At 39.7% G+C, this 20,543-nt stretch overlaps 2 protein-coding genes across 5 annotated transcripts in view; one reads left to right on the forward strand and one right to left on the reverse strand.

The window, feature by feature from the left end:
• The window catches only part of ralgps2 (Ral GEF with PH domain and SH3 binding motif 2), a 159,140-nt gene that overhangs the window by 114,442 nt on the left and 24,155 nt on the right, over window positions 1-20,543 (forward strand). The gene's annotated exons all lie outside the window — the stretch shown is intronic.
• On the reverse strand, window positions 1,486-19,425 carry angptl1a (angiopoietin-like 1a). 2 transcript variants are annotated; one of them, XM_079584330.1, is made up of 5 exons: window positions 19,087-19,425; window positions 9,340-10,229; window positions 5,180-5,373; window positions 3,956-4,226; window positions 1,486-3,481 (listed from the first exon to the last, which is right to left on the reverse strand). In XM_079584330.1, exons 2-5 carry the CDS (start codon window positions 10,127-10,129, stop codon window positions 3,294-3,296), a joined length of 1,443 nt encoding a protein of 480 aa, XP_079440456.1. In that variant the 5' UTR covers window positions 10,130-10,229; window positions 19,087-19,425; the 3' UTR covers window positions 1,486-3,293. The 2 variants fall into 2 exon arrangements, with proteins under 2 accessions (XP_079440456.1, XP_079440457.1); XM_079584331.1 differs by having other exon boundaries at window positions 19,071-19,425.

Here is a 20,543-nt window from a genome sequence, read left to right on the forward strand (position 1 = left end):
GGCCCACACACACAAAGTTTACATGGGGTCAGATGATAGGGCATTTTATTAAATGGAACAATGAAACTTGCATAAAATTTGCAATTTAACAAATATGTATAATTGCTATAATAAATAATACCCTTTCATAATAATCTCACCCAAAATGCAGTTCTGTCAAATTTTAGTCGTAAGATCGAAATCAATGTGTCGCAATATCGGTTGTTAGAACATGAAAAATATAATGTAATTTGAAATAAATCACATCAATATAATAGAATTTGATCAGTTATATTTACTGTTCTTTATATACTGTACTGTTATGGTTTTTATTAATATTTTGAATTGGCATTTATTTATATTTCTTTAGGTTTCATGTTTTTGTAATTTCGTTGTGTTTTTGTCATTTTTCTTGGCGTTTAATTTTAAGTATAACTTTTTAGGTTTGTTTATTTCAGTTTTAGTTTGTATGTATTTCCAGTTAGTAATTTTAGTGCTTCAACTTGTTGAACTCAAACTCTAACTTTCAGTTGCCAAGACGACATTTCTAATTTTCATTTAGTTTAATCTGTTTAGGTTTTATTTCAGCTTCATTAAAACAATTGTCTTTATAGATTTAGTTCGTAGTAACCCTGATTTGGATCAAACCGAATCATGATTTCAGATTAATTTAGTAAAGAATGACTTCTGGGACACGTGAATCGCCCTGCATGACATTTCTGAAGCTAACAGCACGCGACACGGCAAAACTTACATTTACCACTTTTTTTTCTTTTTCATTTACCACAAATCATCACGGTGACCGTCAGCCTCTGTATTAGAAAAACGTTTACGAGACAAAAAAAAAAAAAAGACATTCTGATGGAGACCGCACTTGCTGTCTAAGTGTGAGTATTTACTCTCATGTGCTGGGTGCAGGATAGTATGAAAGCCTGTGATTGGTGTACCGTGGGGAGATGCATGCTGGGAAACAGACGGAAGAGTGCAGGCCGCTCGCAGAACTTCATCTGCCTGTGTTTCTCTCTCATCTCTAAGTGTGTGTGTCCATGTTCTCCCGATAGAATTTGATGCTTGGCTCTGAGTGATCCAGGACGGTTTGAAAGATAGTCCCGCTGGGGAAACCGGGAACAGGGAGTCATAACTTTTATGAAATACACTTTTGTGGAGCTGTAACCTAAGCACTTTATATGGAAGGAATGTCTTGCTCTTTTGTCTCCATCTCTCTCTCTCCCTCCCTCTGGATCCCTCTTTTTCTCTCTCTCTCGTCTCGGTCTCTCTCGCCTCCATTCGTGACTGGACGGCTGAAATGTGTTTTTCATTGTCTCTATGTGCTGTAGTCCTCCCATTTTCACATGTCTGCATACTTTTGACATGAAATCTCTGTTTCTTTCGGGTCTCAAACACTCTCGCACACACACTCCTGCTCATACTGCAGAAAAGTCAATGGTGTAATTGAAAAGCCAGCTGTGACTCCATATATACTGTACGAAAAAAATGGTTCACTCAGACTTTTGGACGCTGTTTTATTCAGTGTTGCAGCGTTAAGAGTGGATTCAGAGATCATTTAAACAAAAACGGATTTCATTTAATTTCATTCGTACCAAAATTACATTCGGGCATAAGTGTGTCCGTCCCCCTGTCGATGGAGTAAATCAGTTTGTGTGTTTTTATAAGGCAAGTCTAGCATAAATTCGGCAACGTTCAAAGATTTTCTTTTTCTTTTTCTGGGTTGTGAGCCAGTAAGTGGTGTAACCAAATAATGAAGGTAGAGGGACCAAATTAAAAAATCACCATGAAATCAAAATTGACCACATTTACTTGCATAATTATCATTCATGTTCTTATTGTGACCAATTTATTGGTGCACATTTAAAAAAAAGTTAATTTTTCTATTTAAACTCTGCTTTCCCTTAGGTTGCAAAAACTCTATGCAGAATTGCAATTTGAATTGTAAGAAGGAAAATTAATATGATTTTGAAATTCAAAAAAATCCATATATTAGAACTACAAGTGTAGCTAGAAAATGAAGATTCATCGAGACAAACTTTGAATGATGGCTTGAATAAGCCTTGTCTGAAAGTTATAAAAGTCTAAAGGCCTTTTTAAGGGTTTTATACTTTATTTAATAAATTAACTTTTGATCGATAAATTCCACTTCCTGTGAAGCATGACCAATTCACTTAAAATATCACCTCATTAACTGAAAGGAAGCCAATTCCAGAGTTCTGAATGCTTGCTCATAACACTCTGAAACAACTTTATCTCTCACTTAGGCCACAAAAACGGTTGGATAATCTCAACCAACTGTTTTAACAAACTCATATTTGGTTTGGCTCCATTGTGGTATTTAACATCCACTTTTCACAGTCCAATCAACTCCCACTAAAATAAATCAAGTCGTTCCCTGTTTTTTTTCTTGTTGAATATCTTGTTTCACTTGAAAATATATTATATTGTATATTACATTGAAAAACGAATTGATCAACCTCTAAGATGGAAGTTGGGGGTCGTGTCCCTTTCAATTTACATGGTGGTTCCAACCCTGGATGTAATATTCTCTCTCTTCTGGTAAAAGTATACAAAAGTTTGTCAAAAAGCACAATGGTACATCATAATCGGGGGTTAAATAGATGATTGGAGGATTATAACTGTCATAAATACAGATCACTGATATATAAATAACAAATGAATACTGCGGATTGGAGGTGAGTCCTTAAATTAACTCTTTCAAAAACAAACAACTATAAAACATGAAGTATATTTACAGACCAACATTACCCCCGAATGCAGACGGGGCCTGGCGAACAGTTCAGCCCAGTGCTTGTCCTGTTACAGACAAGCCTCTAAAGCAAGAGGCCAAAGATCTTTGATTAAAAACCTGCGATTGAGGCTTTGAAGTCGTCAGTCCAAGCAATAAGGGAGAGTCAGAAGGAACAGACACCAATGAAGATATTGCAGTGGAGAAGAATGTAAGAAGTAAAACAGTAAAATAACAATTTAGGAGATGGAGAAGAAGTTGACCATGTTGTCATCCGACTCCAACTTTTAGTTTTTTTTACGTCGTCTTCTCTGAATTTCGATGGACTGTTCAACAGACCAAAGGGCATCGGTGTTAAAGTCTGGATAAACGCATGTCCTTTTACTCCTTTTCACGATTTGTAATGCTGTTGGTACCAATGACGACTATACTGTGCTATACATGTTAGTCCTCATAAACATAAATGTGTGATTATAAATAAGTGCTGAAGTGAGTTATGAGTACATTCAAGCAATTTAGACTCATGTGATATGAGGGTGAGGTCCTGGGGTGAACCTCAGTCTATTGGCCGGATCATCATACGGACTGCTTTGAGCGAGTAGAACCCGCCTCCGTACTCCGCCCAGAAGATCCCATCTTGGAACTTGCTGCGGTACACACCACCGGAGTACCACACGCCGTTCAGATTGGTTTGACCACACGCGTTGTACCACCAACCGCCTTTGTGGAAATGAGCGCAGTTGCCTGTGATGGAAGAATATGGAGAAGAGAATGCAATGAGAATGACAACATTTTTCAAAGCTTTTGCTCATGTCAGAACCAATTCCAGACAACCCTTATCATTTGAACTCAAGTACAGTTTCTTGGTGTGTCCCCGATAAAATGAATCGAGCATCGTTGGCAATCAAATCTGTAGTAGGACATTATTAGCTTTGGAGCTGTCAGGGTCGTATGACATTTGGAATGATACTTAGAATGATGGCTTGACAAAACCTTTCCTGAAAGTTAAGAAATGCCTTTTCAGGGTTTTATAGACCTTGCAGACAAATATTTGCACTTTATATATACTTTTTAAAATTGTATAAATGAACGTTTATTTCATACACCATAATTCTTAATTTCCCAGAATGCATTGCCTGTTGATTTTTTTTTTTCCTAACCCTTGTAAGGTTTAATTTTTTTTTTTTATGCAATCGTAACTGGCTGTTAGCATCTGACCTGTAAAGGCGTCTTTATCCCGGTCGAGAGTTGTGAAGGGTTTTCCATTGTGGCTTGTGAGGGAGTCTCCTGCATTGCCCTGGTAGGTGCCCAGTCTCATCCTGAAGCCCTCACTTTCAGACTCCAGATGGAAACTGCTGTACTCTGCATAGACCTTCTTCCCAACCCAGTCCTCCAGCTCCACCAGCAATTTGTAGTCCCCCTGCTTGGCTAGGTTATATATGTTCTCCAAGCCCAGCCAGTGCTCTCCATCTATGTTCCCAAAGCCTTTCTGTGTGGGAGAAGGAGGGAGGAAATAAGAGAAACCGTAATAGAGACAGAGGATCTGAGAGAGAAGTTTGATCTTTTCTCCAATGGAAATAGTTCATCTAAGTCTCGAGTGCGCTTAGTGGATTTATGTGTGTTCCCCCGGCTGTGTGCAGTTATTTTACTTGTTTTCGTTTCATTTGTGTCAGTGAGGAGGATTTGAGGTATTTTTCTGTACTAGGCCTTCAACTCCGGACTTACATTTCACTCATTTGGCAAGTGAACGCTCAACTTTGACAAAATCGGTGAAGTCACACTCCCAAGCCAGACTTTGCAGGGAACTTGAGAGCTACTTTATAAAGGCATAACTAGATTTTTCCACCGATTTCACCAGTGTACAGGGGGAAAATGGTCATTTTCGGGCCATTACTCCTGGAAAGGGAATGAATTATGTGCTTTGGGTCTACAAGCCTCCTATATATCACAGCTTTAGTTCTTTGGTTTCCCCAACTAAAGGTGAAAAGTCTTTTCCTGTTCAGCACTAATGCTGTAGAAAACGTGTTGTGGAATACATAGCTTAGATGTTTTATTTCTTACCAATGATCTATTACCATGCACTAATATTATCAAACTTCTAGCTAATATTGATTAGTCGTTACTTATTTTCATGTTATGGTCGATAACCTAAAACCCTGATATAATAAATATTTATAACTGAAAAGTCTTGAGAACTGAACTAGTAAATCCCTAATGGATTTAACATATATCTCGCACATTCACTTACACGTACACACTCGCATGACAGGGATGTGGAGCAGTTATGTAAATGCAGAGGTTGTCTCCAGAGGTTGCCCTATTTCCCTGATTCTTATCAGTTGTTTAGACTTACTAAAGTTGGATAAAAAGTTTACTTTACTGCTTATTTGTTTCTTAGTTTTTTTTTCAGCATGCTCTGGTCTGTGTGTTGTGGGCCCTTACCTTGTAGTTATCCCAGTTCCTGAAGAAGTTGACCGAGCCATCTTTCCTTCGCTGAAAAACGGTCCAGCCTCCGTTGTCTAATTTATGTTCACACCAGGCCTGAATCAGTCTATCACTACCCTCTGCCTTCAACAGATACATCCCACTGGTGCTGTGCCCTGCCTGCCGCACCTGAAAACAGTCTCTGAACGGGCCTGAGGAAGACAGGGAGAAAAGTCAATTAGATTTCTCATTTCAGTGTATACTATCTGGACCAGTACAGATACATTGATAAAGACCATTTGTATTCCCAACGTGACTTGCACATTCCTTCTAGCACGTAAATTTGTTCTGGTTCACTTGCGCATTTGCATTATTTTGTTGTAATATTATGCTTGTGTTGTGTATACTGTATATCTGATTAATCCCAAGCGGGTCATCCCCAACATTGACTAATTGGAATATTTTAAATAATCATATTCTCTATAGATTGTTCTCATGTTGTTTTTTTCCTGTCATATTTTCATCATCAGCTGTATTTTTAATGAATATCATTTAATTATCGTCACGGTGCGCATGTCTCTTTTTTTTTTTTTTTTTTTTTTTTTTTTTTATCTTTAACAAAAACAAAAAAAGTTTAAATAGTCATTTTAATTATATGAGAGTAAGTCCACACCTCAGCTATACCAATAATGTGATTATTAATTAATTACAATTATTAATTAATTAATTATTATTTAATGTCCTCATGCTGATGAACAATACATATTGACAGCCTATCAAAATCCACCCAACTTTAAAGGGCTTGGCCATTTAAAGAAACAGACCATGTAACTGCAACACATGCTTATAATAAACAATGTTATCTGTTGGTGGGCATGTTAATAGTTATTACTCCTGTTGAAATGGCTGTAACACTGTAAAAGGTACTGGCTGGTTCTAGTGTCTCTGTGTTTAGGTGGCTTTGATCGGGATTCAAACCTGCAATATTTTGGACACTTAATATAGAGTGCTCAGATCAGTTTAGGGAGTTTTCCTGACCATAGAGAGACACTGTTGTCTTAACTGAATGCTCTCCCTGGTCTCTGGACTCATCATTTCTGCCCTGGGATCTCCCAGCACTTCAGATTTGGCTGAAAGATAAATACCCTTCTTTGTCTTGATGAATTTACCATGCCCAGACACCAGCTCAGGCCTTCTGCGACTCCCTCTTCCTTTGGTTATTTTCCGCTTATTTTTCTTTTTCCTCTATACTTGAGCTTCAGCTAAAATCATTATCAGTCATATAGGGGTGAGCCAGAGATGTAGAATGAGAGGGGAAGAAAGCGAGATTCCCCTTTGCCAAAGGCCCTTTTGGGCGATATGGTTGGTGTTGTATAAGAGGAGTTTTCCTGTGTTGAGAGGAAGTTCTTCAGTAGCTCTTGCTGTGCTGAAACAGCTGTGTTAACCAGCCAGGTCCCAGTGTGGCCCTGACCGCCTGTCCATGAATGACAGCCATTGAGCTCATACAGACAGGCATTGTGCCGGCGGCTTCGAGCGGCAGGCATCGGCAGAGTGGGGGGAATGGGCGTTTTCTCTGCTTGGGTCCAGGAGGACCCTCAAACAGAACTGAGTCTTAGAGTCATCCAAAACTACTCTCTGAGCAGCTACTGTTTTGTTTTTTGTTTTTACTGTAATGATACATCTTCATTGGCCAAAAAAAAAAAAAGTACTGTACAACCCCAGAGGTTAGAAGAGTGTTTTGCTTTGGTCAGCTGCGGTTGTAATTGTCTGTGTTCTGAGGTGAAGTGGGCTATACTGAGCTGTCATTAGTGGTCAGTCACAAGATAATCGGGCCCTATTGAGTTGCCTTGGCTGCATGAGAGCCTGTACTCTGGAGCCGTTTGCTTCAGGAACTTAGAGATTTTATCATTGTTTAAGTCTTTGGTTCAGACTAAAGATCCGCTGGATAAGCAGTGCAGATTGTTTATTGTGAAATGTGGGTACGTGAAAGAGACGGAATTGGAGAGACCTACCACTGGAGGTTGTGTTTGTAAAGGTTTGATGGTTGTAATATTTATACACCTACTCAAGACTTAATCACTAAAGGCTGTTGTCCAAAACCACCATATCACACTTTCACATGCCTGCATATTTGGCCTTACAAAGTAAGTGCTTCTTTGGAGAATTGTAGATGTTGTCCATTGTGTTGAAGGATGTCATGAGGTGACAGTCAAAAAAAATTTTTTTTTCTCTTGGCTATGTTCCAAAACCAAGTGAGCTGCCCACCTAGATAGCGTTTTTAGACGCTGCCATAAAAATACCTGGTTTTGGCCAAATTCTAAGGCCGCATTGCAAACAATCCCAATTTACTTTTGTGAGGACCTGTTGATGATTTTTTTCTTTTTTTTTTTGCTGAAATTGTGAACCGAGCTCAAGGAAAATGTTTATTATAAACATTTCTATATTAGATCCAGTATTAAAAAGTAAAGCTTGTACTGAGAGTCATTAGCTTATCAGCATGCTAATGTCAGCTGAAATTAGCCATGAGAATTAGCCGATTATCGCTTATTATAAGGAACACTTTCTTTTTAAATGTTTGAAAAAGTATTTTAAATCAGACATGTATGAGGTTCTGTTGTCTTGAAATATAGCTCCCTATATAGGCTTTAAACATCTAGGTAGCTCATTAAGTTTTGGAGCAGGGCTGCTGCCCTTGTGCTGGTAACTATACATGTCACAAGCATGGGTTTACCTCTCTCTTACAAATTCAATGAATTCCTTTTAAGTAATAGATTTACAAGCTTCATTTCTCATACACGCAGATCGTTCCCCCCTCTATTTCACATTTAGTCCTCTGTGTGTGCAGTAAAGTTGTGTTTTATGGTTTTGCCTTTGCTTTTACTGACAGTTACATGGCTGTAAAACCTGTCAAGCAGGGATGTAGTCTTGAAAGTGGCAGCATAAATGTCGACCTTATATTGCTAAGAAGGGTAGAAAGAGAGAGATTAAACTCAGACAAACCTGCATTTCTGAGTGGATAAAATTAAATCCTTGCAAAATGTACATCTACTTAAGTTGCAAAGCTGAGTGCTACATAAGTGTTTATGCCATTAAGCTTCGCTTAAAGTGCTGTAACAATGCAACAATTGCATGTCTGATTTATTTGTCTTGTACAGTAAAAACGTCTTCAAGAACATAATTTTCAAGAATGGAAATTTCATATGTACCTCTCAAAGTATGTGTCTCTTTCACTCTCTTTAGTAGTCAAATAATGGCAGAAGTGGTATACTTAGTGGGATGTGCTTGCTTACACTGGGACCCATTTTTTTCTCATTGTCTGTCTGATGTCAAATGCTTTAATTGTCTTATATAACTAAAGCTTGCCCCATTTTTGTAGCTGCTGTTTTCTTGGAGCACATGGTCATGTAAATTGCGACATCACTATCTTGACTTGCATGTGTGTGAAGGAGGGATTTTTATTTTATTTTAGATTTGCTGGGTAAGTGCTTGAAGACATCTTGTTGCTTTTATGTTGCATGCTCTTGTTTCTAAAACTTTCTATGTGTATCTTGACTCCTCACTGGACAGATACATTTTGATGCATTTATAGAGTAGACATACAGAAGCCCAGTCCAGCTTAGACTACCAGTTCCTCCACTTCACTCTCCTCTGACCCTCTTAAATCTACAGATTTTTCCAGGAGGCTAGTGTGAGTGCATGTTTTCACGTGTGCGCTCAGGAATCCATGAGCTCATATTTTGTTTTCATGGGCTGCCAGAGAGGATTCTGCAGGAGCAGAATAGAGGATTCTGCAATTTGTCTCAGTAACTTTTGGCATTACTACAGTGCGCTAGCTGTTCCTGGCTATGTGTTCATGCTTTAGGAGGATGCTATCTCAATGCCACTCTCATTGGAACATGTAGTGCCATCAGGGGTGAGCAACATCTTTAGTGGCTCAGAAGTCCAATTTGTTATTTTAGGTTTCAGAAGGTTGGTCATAAGTGCCTCATTTGCAGCTACCTTTTGCAAACTTTTTCAGTGCCTACGATACTGGCTCCTCACTCCTAACCGACAATACACTAAGTCTTTTTTTTTTTTTTCACTCTGTGGTAAGATTGTGAAACACATTGCTTGACTTATCAAGATTTTCCAGAATTCTGTTTCATATTTCAAGTGATTTTGTCTCCCTTGTCACTTACCATCTGAAGTGAGGGTGCCCTGTGGGGGTGGTGGGATTCCCAGCGGGTCGGGCGTTGGGGCGTCCATTCGTGATCCTCTAGGAAATGCTCGGTTGTTATTGTCTCTCTGAATCTCATTGGTGAAGCGGTTGTTGTTGACCGGAATATTTTCCGGTACCACCTGAACCAGCGGAGGCACGGCTGGCAGATCTTGACGTCCATATCCACGGAGACAGCGCTCCTCCAGGGCAGCGATGAGCACCGATTGGTTGTTGACTGTGGCAGCAAGGCCTGCGAAACGCAGCTCCAACTCTTTGTAGCGGGAGGATAGTCGGAGCATCTCCGTGGTGACGTTCAATATGCGGTTCTCCAGCTGCGCCAGTTCTAAGGAGTTGTCCCTCTTGCGGATGATTTCATGAAGCAGCTGCATGTAGAGCTGTGTCACTCTGGAATTCATGTTTCGAGACTCTTTGCGTAGAAGCTTCATCTCATTTACCAAGTTCCCGTCCACGTCTGCCACTAGTTGAAGCATTTCAATCTCCCGTCGCTGCTTGGAAAGGACCTCTCGCACATCAGCCATGTCCATACGTGTCACCCGGTCTTTGTCTGGTTCAGGTCCAGTAGCAGAGGCGCAGATCGGGCCTGTGATCTTCTGCTGGGGCATAAGGAAAGTGTAGGAGCATTTCTTGGAGTCATCGGCAGGTGCTCGCCGTTGTCGAGATTGCATTAGTTCATTTCCTGAGTGGCACTTGCTGAGCAAGCAGATGGAGAGGCAGAGCATGATGCCCATGCACCATGTTACACATCTCATGGTTGCTTCTGTTATCACCTCACCTACCTTTTGGTTGATTTTTTTTCTTCTGTTAACTCTTCTCCTCAATCTCTGGACAGTGGTAAATCCAATTATTCACCTGTAAAGAGAGAGAAAATCAGCCGCCAATCAGCAATCTTGCACATCGTCAATTTATCTTTAAAACTTTTGTTTTGTCTTACACATGCTATAGTATGATTTTTGCATTAACTTTTACTGTTCTAGACACATCGACAAGGCCGGAGTATTTTTGTTTCTTTCAATGTTTTAATGGAATGCTGCCATGAAAAGTATGTATATTAGCAGTTCAGCGTGGTGTACAACCTTTACTCCTTCTGTTCTCACAGGTACCTTGGTGCTATTATTCAGTATTGTCTCAGACACTTAAATCAAACACACATTGTATGCTTCACATCCTCCACTAACACATGCCCATAACCAGATGTTTCACATCCTTTGCTAACAGATCATCACTCCTCTGATGTCATCACCATGGCATTTTATACACAAAACCCATCTTCAGTGTGAACTATAACCATTCTCCCACCCTTGTAACTCCTGCTCTGTAACTCACTACCCCCTTCTCTACAGGGTTCAGTGGATCAAATTCCTAGGTGCTCTTACATCCTGCTGTGTATCCCACTCTGAAGAGTTCAGTATTTAACAATCTCCCACTCTGAGTATCCCAGCATGTCTTCAGTCTTTGGCATAGCAGCACTCTCCGGGAGCTGCGTTAGGCTCCTTTTAATCCCGGTATCACCTTTCCCTCCATGCTGAGCTCTGCTTTTCATCAACACCTAGATGTGTTCGCTCCGGGTTCCCCTCCCTGTTTATACAGACACACATTTTTCAGTCAGCAATTCTGCCATCTGTGCTGTTGCGAGACCAAAGATGTGTCTGCAGATCCAATACAGTTCCTTATACAAGGTGAAACTGTCTCTCCAACATCAGCTCCACTGGAACACTGTATTGTCTCTCTAAAAATGTTTTCTTGTCTTTTTAATGCTAATCGGGGCCTTTATATACTGTAGGTTGTAAGCAGTATAGCCTGCCTTTCCTTTCGTTGTTAAACTGAACCAGGTCAGTGGCCTCTATAGAGTTTTTATTTTGCTCTCTTTCTCAGTTCCTTAATTTTATAACTTTGTTTAATATAACTTTATATTTTGTTTGCTTGAAGGCTCTACCGTCTGATTCTAACTGAATGTAGTAATCTAAAGCTAACCTATGCTTAGGGGTGGGTTTCAAAACGACTGTCTTTCAAAGCATAAAGTGAAATGAAAGCCACAGCCAAACGCAGCCTAATCGGCTCTGAACTAATCATACACGCTGGAGCAATTTGACACTGCAGGCTACAGACTTTGAGAAGCATGATGTGTGGAGTGAAGAGATTAGAAAATGAGAATTGTGTAAGACAAGGTTTTAAGGAAAAGTCTAGGCTATAGTGGAGAAAGTGGGTCACATACATAATCGTCCTTCTGGCTGGTCTGCCAAACAAGACACCTGGCCTTGAACCTGACTTCATGGGAAAAGACGATCTTGTGCTGTCCAGAAACCTGATGATTTGTCTCCATTTGTGTCGGTCTTCATTTTCATCACTTGCTCTCGCTCTCTACTTCAGGGACCTGACTTACTCAACCTAATTATCTCTAACTATCAATGGACACTAAGTCAACTGGATTCCCTCCTGTCATTTTTCACAATCACACAGGAAAAACAATTCAAAATATTTTGGCTTGGGCGTAGTAATGGACAGCTAACATATCCAGAACAGATGTGAAAATGTCAGCCTACGCCAAAACCGAACAATTCAGGACGTAGTGGTTCAGATGCTAACCTGAGGGATTGAGAGGAAAACTCTTACCTTCTAATTTGCTTATTTGTCTCTCCCTCCCTTCAGCCATAAAACGGAGGGCTGCGTTTGTCTCCATTACGCAGTCTCTCGACCTTTCACCGTCACTAATAAATAGTAATAGACAACTAAGGTATGTGATTGCTCGTTACACAAGATGTGAATGCGCAATTCTGCTTTTGATTAAAATAACATTTTTGTCTCAATATCTCATTTAACTGTTTTCAATTCCTGTAGCTCAGCTAGTAATGTGTTGCACTACCAATGCCAAGGTCATAGGTTCGATTCCCAGGGAACACACAATCTGTGTTTATTTTGACGTGCATATTTTACTTTCACGTTTGGAAAAAGCAAGAGTCTGCCAAATGAATAAATGTAAATATTAACATTTTCGTCAGTTGTTAGAACAGTTTTCAGTATAACATTTTTTTTTTTACTGAAGTTTGCTCCTCTGAGCTGTCAGAATTCTCGCATTGTAGACTAGCACTCGCACTAGAGCTTTAAGTAGCTAGGATAACCAGTTAACTAACTAGCAAGCTTAGGTTAATGCAATTAGTTTTTAAATGTGGATTTTGTCAACTTTGTTCTTGATTTGGCTGTAGCTTAGTACCACCACTGCTCTATGGTGATCCAATGGCTCCCTATCCTTTCCCCACCCAGTAAGTAATGAGTAATACAGCTCCACACTCTATACAGTCTACTCACTGTTCCCATGGTTCATTTCATCATCCTCTTTTATCTTTGATGTGATGTATGGACAGCTGTGATCCTCTACTGTTCCAGCCAATTGGCTCTTCATGTGTTGTTAATAGCAATAATTCATAGAGCTTCCAGAACGGCTTCCAGACTGTTCTGATACCCTTGGGTTCCTTGGGATGTTTTTACGAAGTCAGTATCACTGTTATGATGTCAACGACAAGTGTAGCACATGAACATTTAATCCGTGTTCTTGTTTTCATTGGGTTTGACTCTGGTAACATCAGTCATGCTGGCTGTCAAAGACTAAATCCCAGCGGTTCCACTGCATTGGGCAGAATTAGAGGTTTTAGCATTTAAACCTTTGAGGCGCAGTACTGATCATTGGTAAGAACCAAGGGTCTTGACATGCCATCTTAAAAACAAGGCGCTCATGAACGAGACACTGAAAAAGCAGCAAGACGTGCCGTTACAGTCAAAGACGTCAGCCCAATTTGCAGTTAAAAAGCTAAATCAAAACATGTTATTTTTTCCAGCTGTGTTGGTTGTATTTCTTTTGAAATATGTACTTATGGATGTCTTTGACATTGCAATGTATTCTTACAACTTTATCAGCGTCTCACACCATCAGTGCATAGGTTAAACCGTGTCATTAAAAGAAGGTGAACTTTTAAAAGTACATCTCGATACCACTGCGATCTGTTCTATTGCGCTCTGTCTTACTCTTTCCGGTCACAATAACGCATACTGTGTGAACAACCCTATGGAATATCATTATGGAAACTGTTGTACAAACAAAACTCGGTTAAACAGGGTCCCTGGGTTCATTGTATAGTTCATCACAGAAATCAGCTTTTGCTCAGTCCTGTTTTTGTCTCAGTTATCCATCTTACAAATACCCAGAAGAAGGGCATTTGCCTGGACACATTTGTTTTAGTAATAAAGTCTCACTTATTCCATATTTTTACAGTGTGCTGCCAAAATCCTTTATTCCTCAAGAGTATTTTTTTGTAAAGCTCAGCTTGGAGAGAGGGATAGCTACTGAGTTTTGTTTATACTTGCGTCTTGGAAGGCAGCTTTGCCAATTCTCTCTCACACTCTCTTTTTACTGTTCCATCTTTGTTATTTATACTTGATCACCATCTATTCTAATGTACTCAAATGTCTTTACAGTAAGTGTCATTTGTAATTCCAGCATGTAGAGCTGAAGAGTCCAGCATGGCACCTTCTTGTCTGGCCTTGTTAACAACACTCCATAGGGTTGATGCTGACATCAGCATCTGCTCTGTTGCGTTTATGGCTTTGTCTTAATAAGAACCTTCTAAATGCGCATGTAGACGATGAAAAAGCTCTTTCAAAAGCCAAACTATTCCTGGTCGATTCATCTAATCTATTCAGTTACTTGTGGATAATTTCACAATGGCAAACTCTGCTTTCTGGCTGGCCTGCTTGTGTGTGATGTGCTTTGGTGGGCCACCAGGAGCTGTTTTTCCTTGGCTGTGCTTAGGGTTGGATCTGAGCTCCAGTCGTTAGCTCATTCCCTTTCTCTTCGCTTAGCGCCCAGCTCCTCGTTTCAGCCTGTGGTGTCTGGCATGACATTATTGACTTCCTCTGAAGTGAGTAAAAGAGTTTGAGCTCTTGTTTTTGTGGGATTTATGCCCAAGTGTCTTTGATTTCTGGTCAGCTGTTTCAAGTCAAAATTTGATTGGGCAGTTGAGAGCTGTTTAAACGGTTAACTAGAAAGCAGCGGGTAATATAAGGTGTTTTGTTAAGGGTGTTTGTACTCTTGTTGAGAAAGCTTTGATATGGGACCATAAAGTCCCACATTTTTCTTGCAAAGTTTATTAGTCAGAGAGCTGAGTGTCAGTTTGAACAGTTTTATGAGACAAAAGGTTATTGCTGGAAAGTTTAGACAAGGATACGAAGCGTCTTAAAAACGCTGTGTTCATTGGAGAAGGCGGTGAGGAAAAATGTAGTGAAATACTTATTAAGATTTTTATTTTATTTGTAAAGCAAATAAGTCCCAAGACAAACATTATGGTTTATAATGCAGCATGCTGTAACTGATGTTACCTAAATCTCTAATCACGTTCCAGAGTTAGTTGCTGTTTACATTCTAATGAATGTAGCTGTTTGTACAAGATGGCCAATTTTAAGTTTATATGATTAGTCACTGAACTATGAAAGAAATAAGATCTGAGCTTGTCAACCCAACAACTAGCTCCATAACACGAGTCTGTGGTTCCATGACTCAATATGTTACTTTTTAAACACTGCAGTTACTTTGACAGTATAGTGGTCCACAACAATCCCCAGCTCTGACCAACAGTTTTTGAGATATTGTAAAGAGACTCTTAAAAGCTAATCTCAGAAGCCAGGCAACTCTAATCCTACCTTGCTCATACCATCAGCCATTGGTGCCGTTTTACCACATGCATTTACACACAAACACATAAATTATTTTGGTAGTTAAATAGCATTTATCTGTTGTCCTTGAAAGGGAATGTATTTAAAATATATATATATCTAAGAATTCCACATCTGGCTGTCAGACTTTCCCAAGATGACGGCAGCCAGTCCAGTAAACACGTAGACGCACTTCAAAAAATATTCCATAATGAGAAAGCAAGGAAGAAAAGAAAAAAAACGGAGAAGAAAGAGAAACAACTTGAGTGATGGGCAGGAGGGAATGACAGAGGGACAAATGTTGGAAACAGAAGCTTTAAGAGTAAACCGAATTCTCGTTCTGTTGTTCTTAATGAAATTCGTTATATTGGAACAACACGAGAGAAAGATGACTACACAAACAGCAGCTTTCTGTTTATAATCTGAAGTCTGTACATTAAATGCATCACACACGGGCCACCTTTGTCAGCATGGTAGTATTTTTTTTTTTTTAGCATGGCTCGACATTTTAAAAGATTAGAAAACCAGGATGTGTCAACATATGATACGCTCTTGTTCAATCAGGTAAAATTTAGCAAGAAATTTGTAAGAGAGCGTAAGAGCAAGGAAGGAGGAAAAAGTCATCATATGAGATTGGAAAACATGCCCCAAGTTGCAATTTTAACTTCATCCCAAGGAGTGCAGAAGGAAATGAGTGCTGGTAGAATGGAGACCAACATGGCATGATGTAATGAATTTATGAAGTGAGATCTGGGCATGTGGGAACTTTAATTGAGTTTGGAGCCCACAGCTAAAGAAAAGAGAGAGCAGGAAAAAGCAGCAGTCCTGTCCTAGAGAATGCAGCTTTTCACTGAACGTGGTTTGGAAGGCTCAGACCTCGGTCCTGATCACCACCCACAAGCCCTTTTTAAAGCCTCTCAGAAGCTTCATTCTGCTCAAAACTCGCTTATATTGTGGGAACGTGCGAGTCATGAGAGACAGAGCAGAACGCTTTCAAACGTTTGCTTGTACAAAGCTAAATCAGGCTTAAGGGATGATCACACTGAAAACGTTGACAAAACAGCTAGAAAGTCAATCATTTTTTAGTAAATCGATGACAAATAAGAATATTGACAAAGATAAAGAATAGGTTTAAAACGCATGGTTAAAGTTCATAGGTTAATAGGTTATTGTATTTGCTTCCACATTGTTTTGAAAATGTTTCATAACATTTTAAAGAAAATTTGATGTTCAATCACTAAAATGTGGTGTAACCAGCAAGTAAAAAGTAATAGCAGATTTTCCCTAAACCTTAAATGCATGTAAGTGTACAAAGTATTATTGTTTTTGAAAGGTTGCACCACATGACATTTTACAACATGAACTGACCTGGTCTTTTCATAAAAAATGTCAAATTATCTAATATTTTAAGACACTTATTGACCTTCTTGCCTGCATGTTGCCTGCATGTTGGCTGCACATGACTTTTATCAAAATGTTGAAACTAAAAACATGCTCATTATAGAACTGTGGTAAAGTTATTTATGGCATGATGTAATTGTATTTTTGAATGAATTGATGAGACAAATTAGCATCATGTCGTTGACCCTTAGTTGGAAATCTTTATGCGATTTTGCATTCACTTTATTCCCAAATCTTTACACCACTCTCACGTTTAGCTTGGAATTTTTATTGGGCTCTGTTTTAGTACGGTTAGTAAGATTGCAGCAGTTGCAGATGAAAGTGTGGACCATTCCAGGCTTAGATGTTAAGTGAATGTCATGTTTGGAAAAATTGTCTGAGACAAGAGTAGATTGTGGCTGCTAAAATGACAGACAACCGAGGAAGAAGGAAGCCTGAAATCTTGAAGCCGTGTGTATATCTGCAAAAGGCTAAATTCATCTCCACATGTTTCTAATTACCTTAGTGCTGCAGATGAGAACAAGCAATGCTTGTATTTTTCTGTTTTAACCTGTTGAAAGGAAGACGATAAACGGAACACTTTCTAAGAGAGAAGTGTTGGATCTTATCTGTTATGTGCAAGGGTGTATTGAAATTCATCTTACTACTTTTTCTTCATCTCATCATCATTTTATTAATTCAGCCCAGAACACATTAAAAAACTTGTTTTATTGGTATATTTAGGTGTGCTTTCTATTATTTATTAGACAGTTTTTAAGAACTTTTAAGATTAAAGTTTGAAACTTCTTCAATTGACATTGCTGGAATGTGTGCACATTCTAATATTTCCTTCATGAAATGCAAATCTAGAATCAGTTCTGCTGCCTGAAGTTCTCTGACAAAATATGATGCGGCTTTAAAATTCATACGTTTTGTATTTGTCATTTGTTGTTTTTAGATGAATGATTAATTAAAATGAATAAATAACAGCCCCAATGTGTATCTGTATGCGTTTAAAGAGGCTCACGACGCGCACACATCACAGATGCGATTCATCACCAGTACCCACAGGAATTGACCATTAAATCTGAACAATGGCAGTCTTGGGCATCACATTCTACTGTCACCCCTTCAGTTAAAATATTTCATGTTTTCCCATTTCAGCATCTCTCTACAGTTTAACGAAATGCTAGGAAATAATGTCATGAGTGTCTTTTAGTGTGAAAGACAGAAAATGTAAGAAGTTTCACATGTGCTACAGGTGAACCATATGCCAACACTTCAGCACAGAATGTTCTCTGAAGAGTAATGACATGGAACTTCGTCCAAGAGCAGCGGCTTTTTCTGTGAGCGGATTTTAGTTAGCTTTATGACTCTCAGAGGAAACATGTGTTTTTCTAACCTTTCACATTTTAGCCGTTTGGTTTCACTATTACGGTTATTTGCATAATGTGTTTACACAGGACATGTTCGTGCATCACATCTCACTGTTTTTATTGCACTACGTTACATGACACACTAAGTAAAACACTAGTTAAACATAAGACCACTGCATTCTATTTCTTTCTGGACGTAAGATTATTTCCTCTTCATCTTTATTTACAACATTTGGTTTTGTTCAAATTGACGTCTACTGGTGCTGTTCCTTTTGTGGCTGACGGCAGCAGGGCATTATGGGTAATGGTGCTACAACACACACACTTGGTTTATGATTAGCCTTCAGAATGCCCAGTGTCAAATCAGAGAGGTGTGTGTGTGTGCGCAACGAGAGAAGGTAGACGTTTCTACACGAGGAAGTGGTTAGTGTAAAACGACCTTCTGTCTTGGTAGGTTTGTTTTCCTTAACTAATTTTTTTATGAATAGAGTCCCTTATCCCCTACAAACAGTACATAGACGCTCAGTAAACCATATTTCCAAGAGCTTCAGCCAGAGGAACCGTGAGGAGCACCAGGCAACAAAGAAACATCTACAACATGCTACAATAGAATCCACAAACCACAGTCCTCAAAATATGATGGAATCCACCAAATACAGCCTTCACAGTACAAGAAAAGCCACAAGCCTCAGAGTAGCCGGCAATGTTTTAGATAGCACGGTTGAAATCTCTGTGAGAGTATCAGTCTCAAAGCATGCTGAGAGAGCAGCTCTTAACCAAGCAAACAAACACACCCATCCAGATGCATTTGCCCCCAATGCATGACCTCGAAGTGGACCAGAAAACACCCAGAGTCAAACCCATCTCTTTTTCTGAAAAGCAAACAAACAGAATAAGAGGCGAAATTCTGGGTAATTCTCTGCCTTTGATATTTGTCCTACTTCTCTGCTCTTGATTATGAAGAAAGACTTAAGTAATCCAATGCAAACTCTCGGAACGACCCTATGACCAGACCGTGTGGCCCACCCGTACCCTAGCTGAGCGCACAGGTCAGTAAATTGAGGAATTCGTTCAGAAAAACAAAAAATGAACATTGAATGTACAGGTAGAGGCATGTTCCAAACACAAATGAAGGTAAACTTCCAGCTGCTGACAGATTAGGGCTGAAAAATTAAATATCAGAGAAAATGTATGTAGAAGAAAAAAAAAACATAAGACAGTGAAGAACTTTTACCCAGGTGTCTTCTGACCTTTATTGCCGTCTGTTTTCTGTTGAGATCCTTGTGGTTCACAGGTCCTAGGTGTCTTCCGTGATTCCTTATTCTCCCAGTGGCTCTCTAAAAGTCCTTAAAGTTGCACGCATCTCTTGTATCCAAGGATATTAAGGCCTCCCCCTCAAAGCTCCCACGGTTTTGGATCCCCAGTGCCCAGGACGCTGCTCAGCCTAGTAGCGAGCTCCTGTCCGAGGGTTCACGGGATCTGGGGCAGTGCGCTCTGGAACCCTTCAGCTACTTTCTGGAGACTGAGGAACTCTCGGACAGCAACAGTTTTTCACGAAGGATGAGGGAGGGGGTAGATGGAGGGGATTGGGGCATGTTTTTTTTCTCTCTTCCTTTTCTCCTTCTCTTTTTTTGGAGGGAAGAGCCTAACTCCTCCTCTGATGTAACGGGTGCTGAAATGGAGACAGAATGACTCGACCCCTTCTAAAATTTCACCTCCCGTCAAACCTCTCATTCTTCAGGGAAGGAGGAGGAGGGGGCAGCAAGCGGTGGACAGGGATCTCTCTGAACTCAGGGAGAATAGGCTTGCGGTGTATGTGGAGTCGGAGAGGACTGTTTTCGCTTACAGCCCAGCAGCACGGGACTCCACTGATTTCTTCCTGTGGTCTTGCCAAAACGCACATGCTTTCAGGAGTCCTGAGAGGATGGCACAAGTTGAATAGATAATGATCTACCCACGCATGTCTCTCAGATGTTTGTTTAAAATGGAAGGAGGAAACTGAGGATCATTTGGACCGCGTGGAGCATGTGTTTGAACAATCTGTCCAATGACACCAGACGCCATGTCCTTCCCTTGTTTCCTTGAATTAATTTATAGCAGTAGTGCTGGTTGCGTGCAGTCACGACTGTTTGTGTGTTTGGGTCATGTCGGATCTTCAGAAAGAGCTTTATTGGGATGGTTCACTCATTGATGAAAATTCACAATTTGCTCACCATCATGTTGTTCGAAAATTGCATGACTGACGGACTTCAGTGGGACTTATTTTAAAGAATGGCTTTTGTTTTTTGACCATACAGTGTCAAGCCATTGACTTTCTTTGTATTGACAAAAAATAATTGAAAGGTTCTCTAAAATATATATATTTTAGAAGGAATGTCATACAAGTTTGGAGCAACATGATGCAAGTGTAAATTACACAATTTTCATGTTTGAGTGAACTGTCCCTATAAGGATCTTAAGGTTAGTTGTCCATAGCTAAAGGAATAGAGGTCTATGGGATGAACTACTGCACTGGAACAAATGTTTAAGTAGACATTATTTTGAATGTATAACCACAAGGATGTAAACATATTACACATGACTAGTGTGATAAAATCACTCACTAACTAAGCCTTTCAACTGCTTTCAGGACCGTGTAATGACAGGTAAACCCTCTGTTTTACATAATACATGCAAATGTATTATACATTTACATGCAAAGTTTTCC

The sequence above is a fragment of the Phoxinus phoxinus genome, assembly GCF_949152265.1.
Source record: "Phoxinus phoxinus genome assembly, chromosome: 16".
NCBI lineage: Eukaryota > Metazoa > Chordata > Actinopteri > Cypriniformes > Leuciscidae > Phoxinus > Phoxinus phoxinus.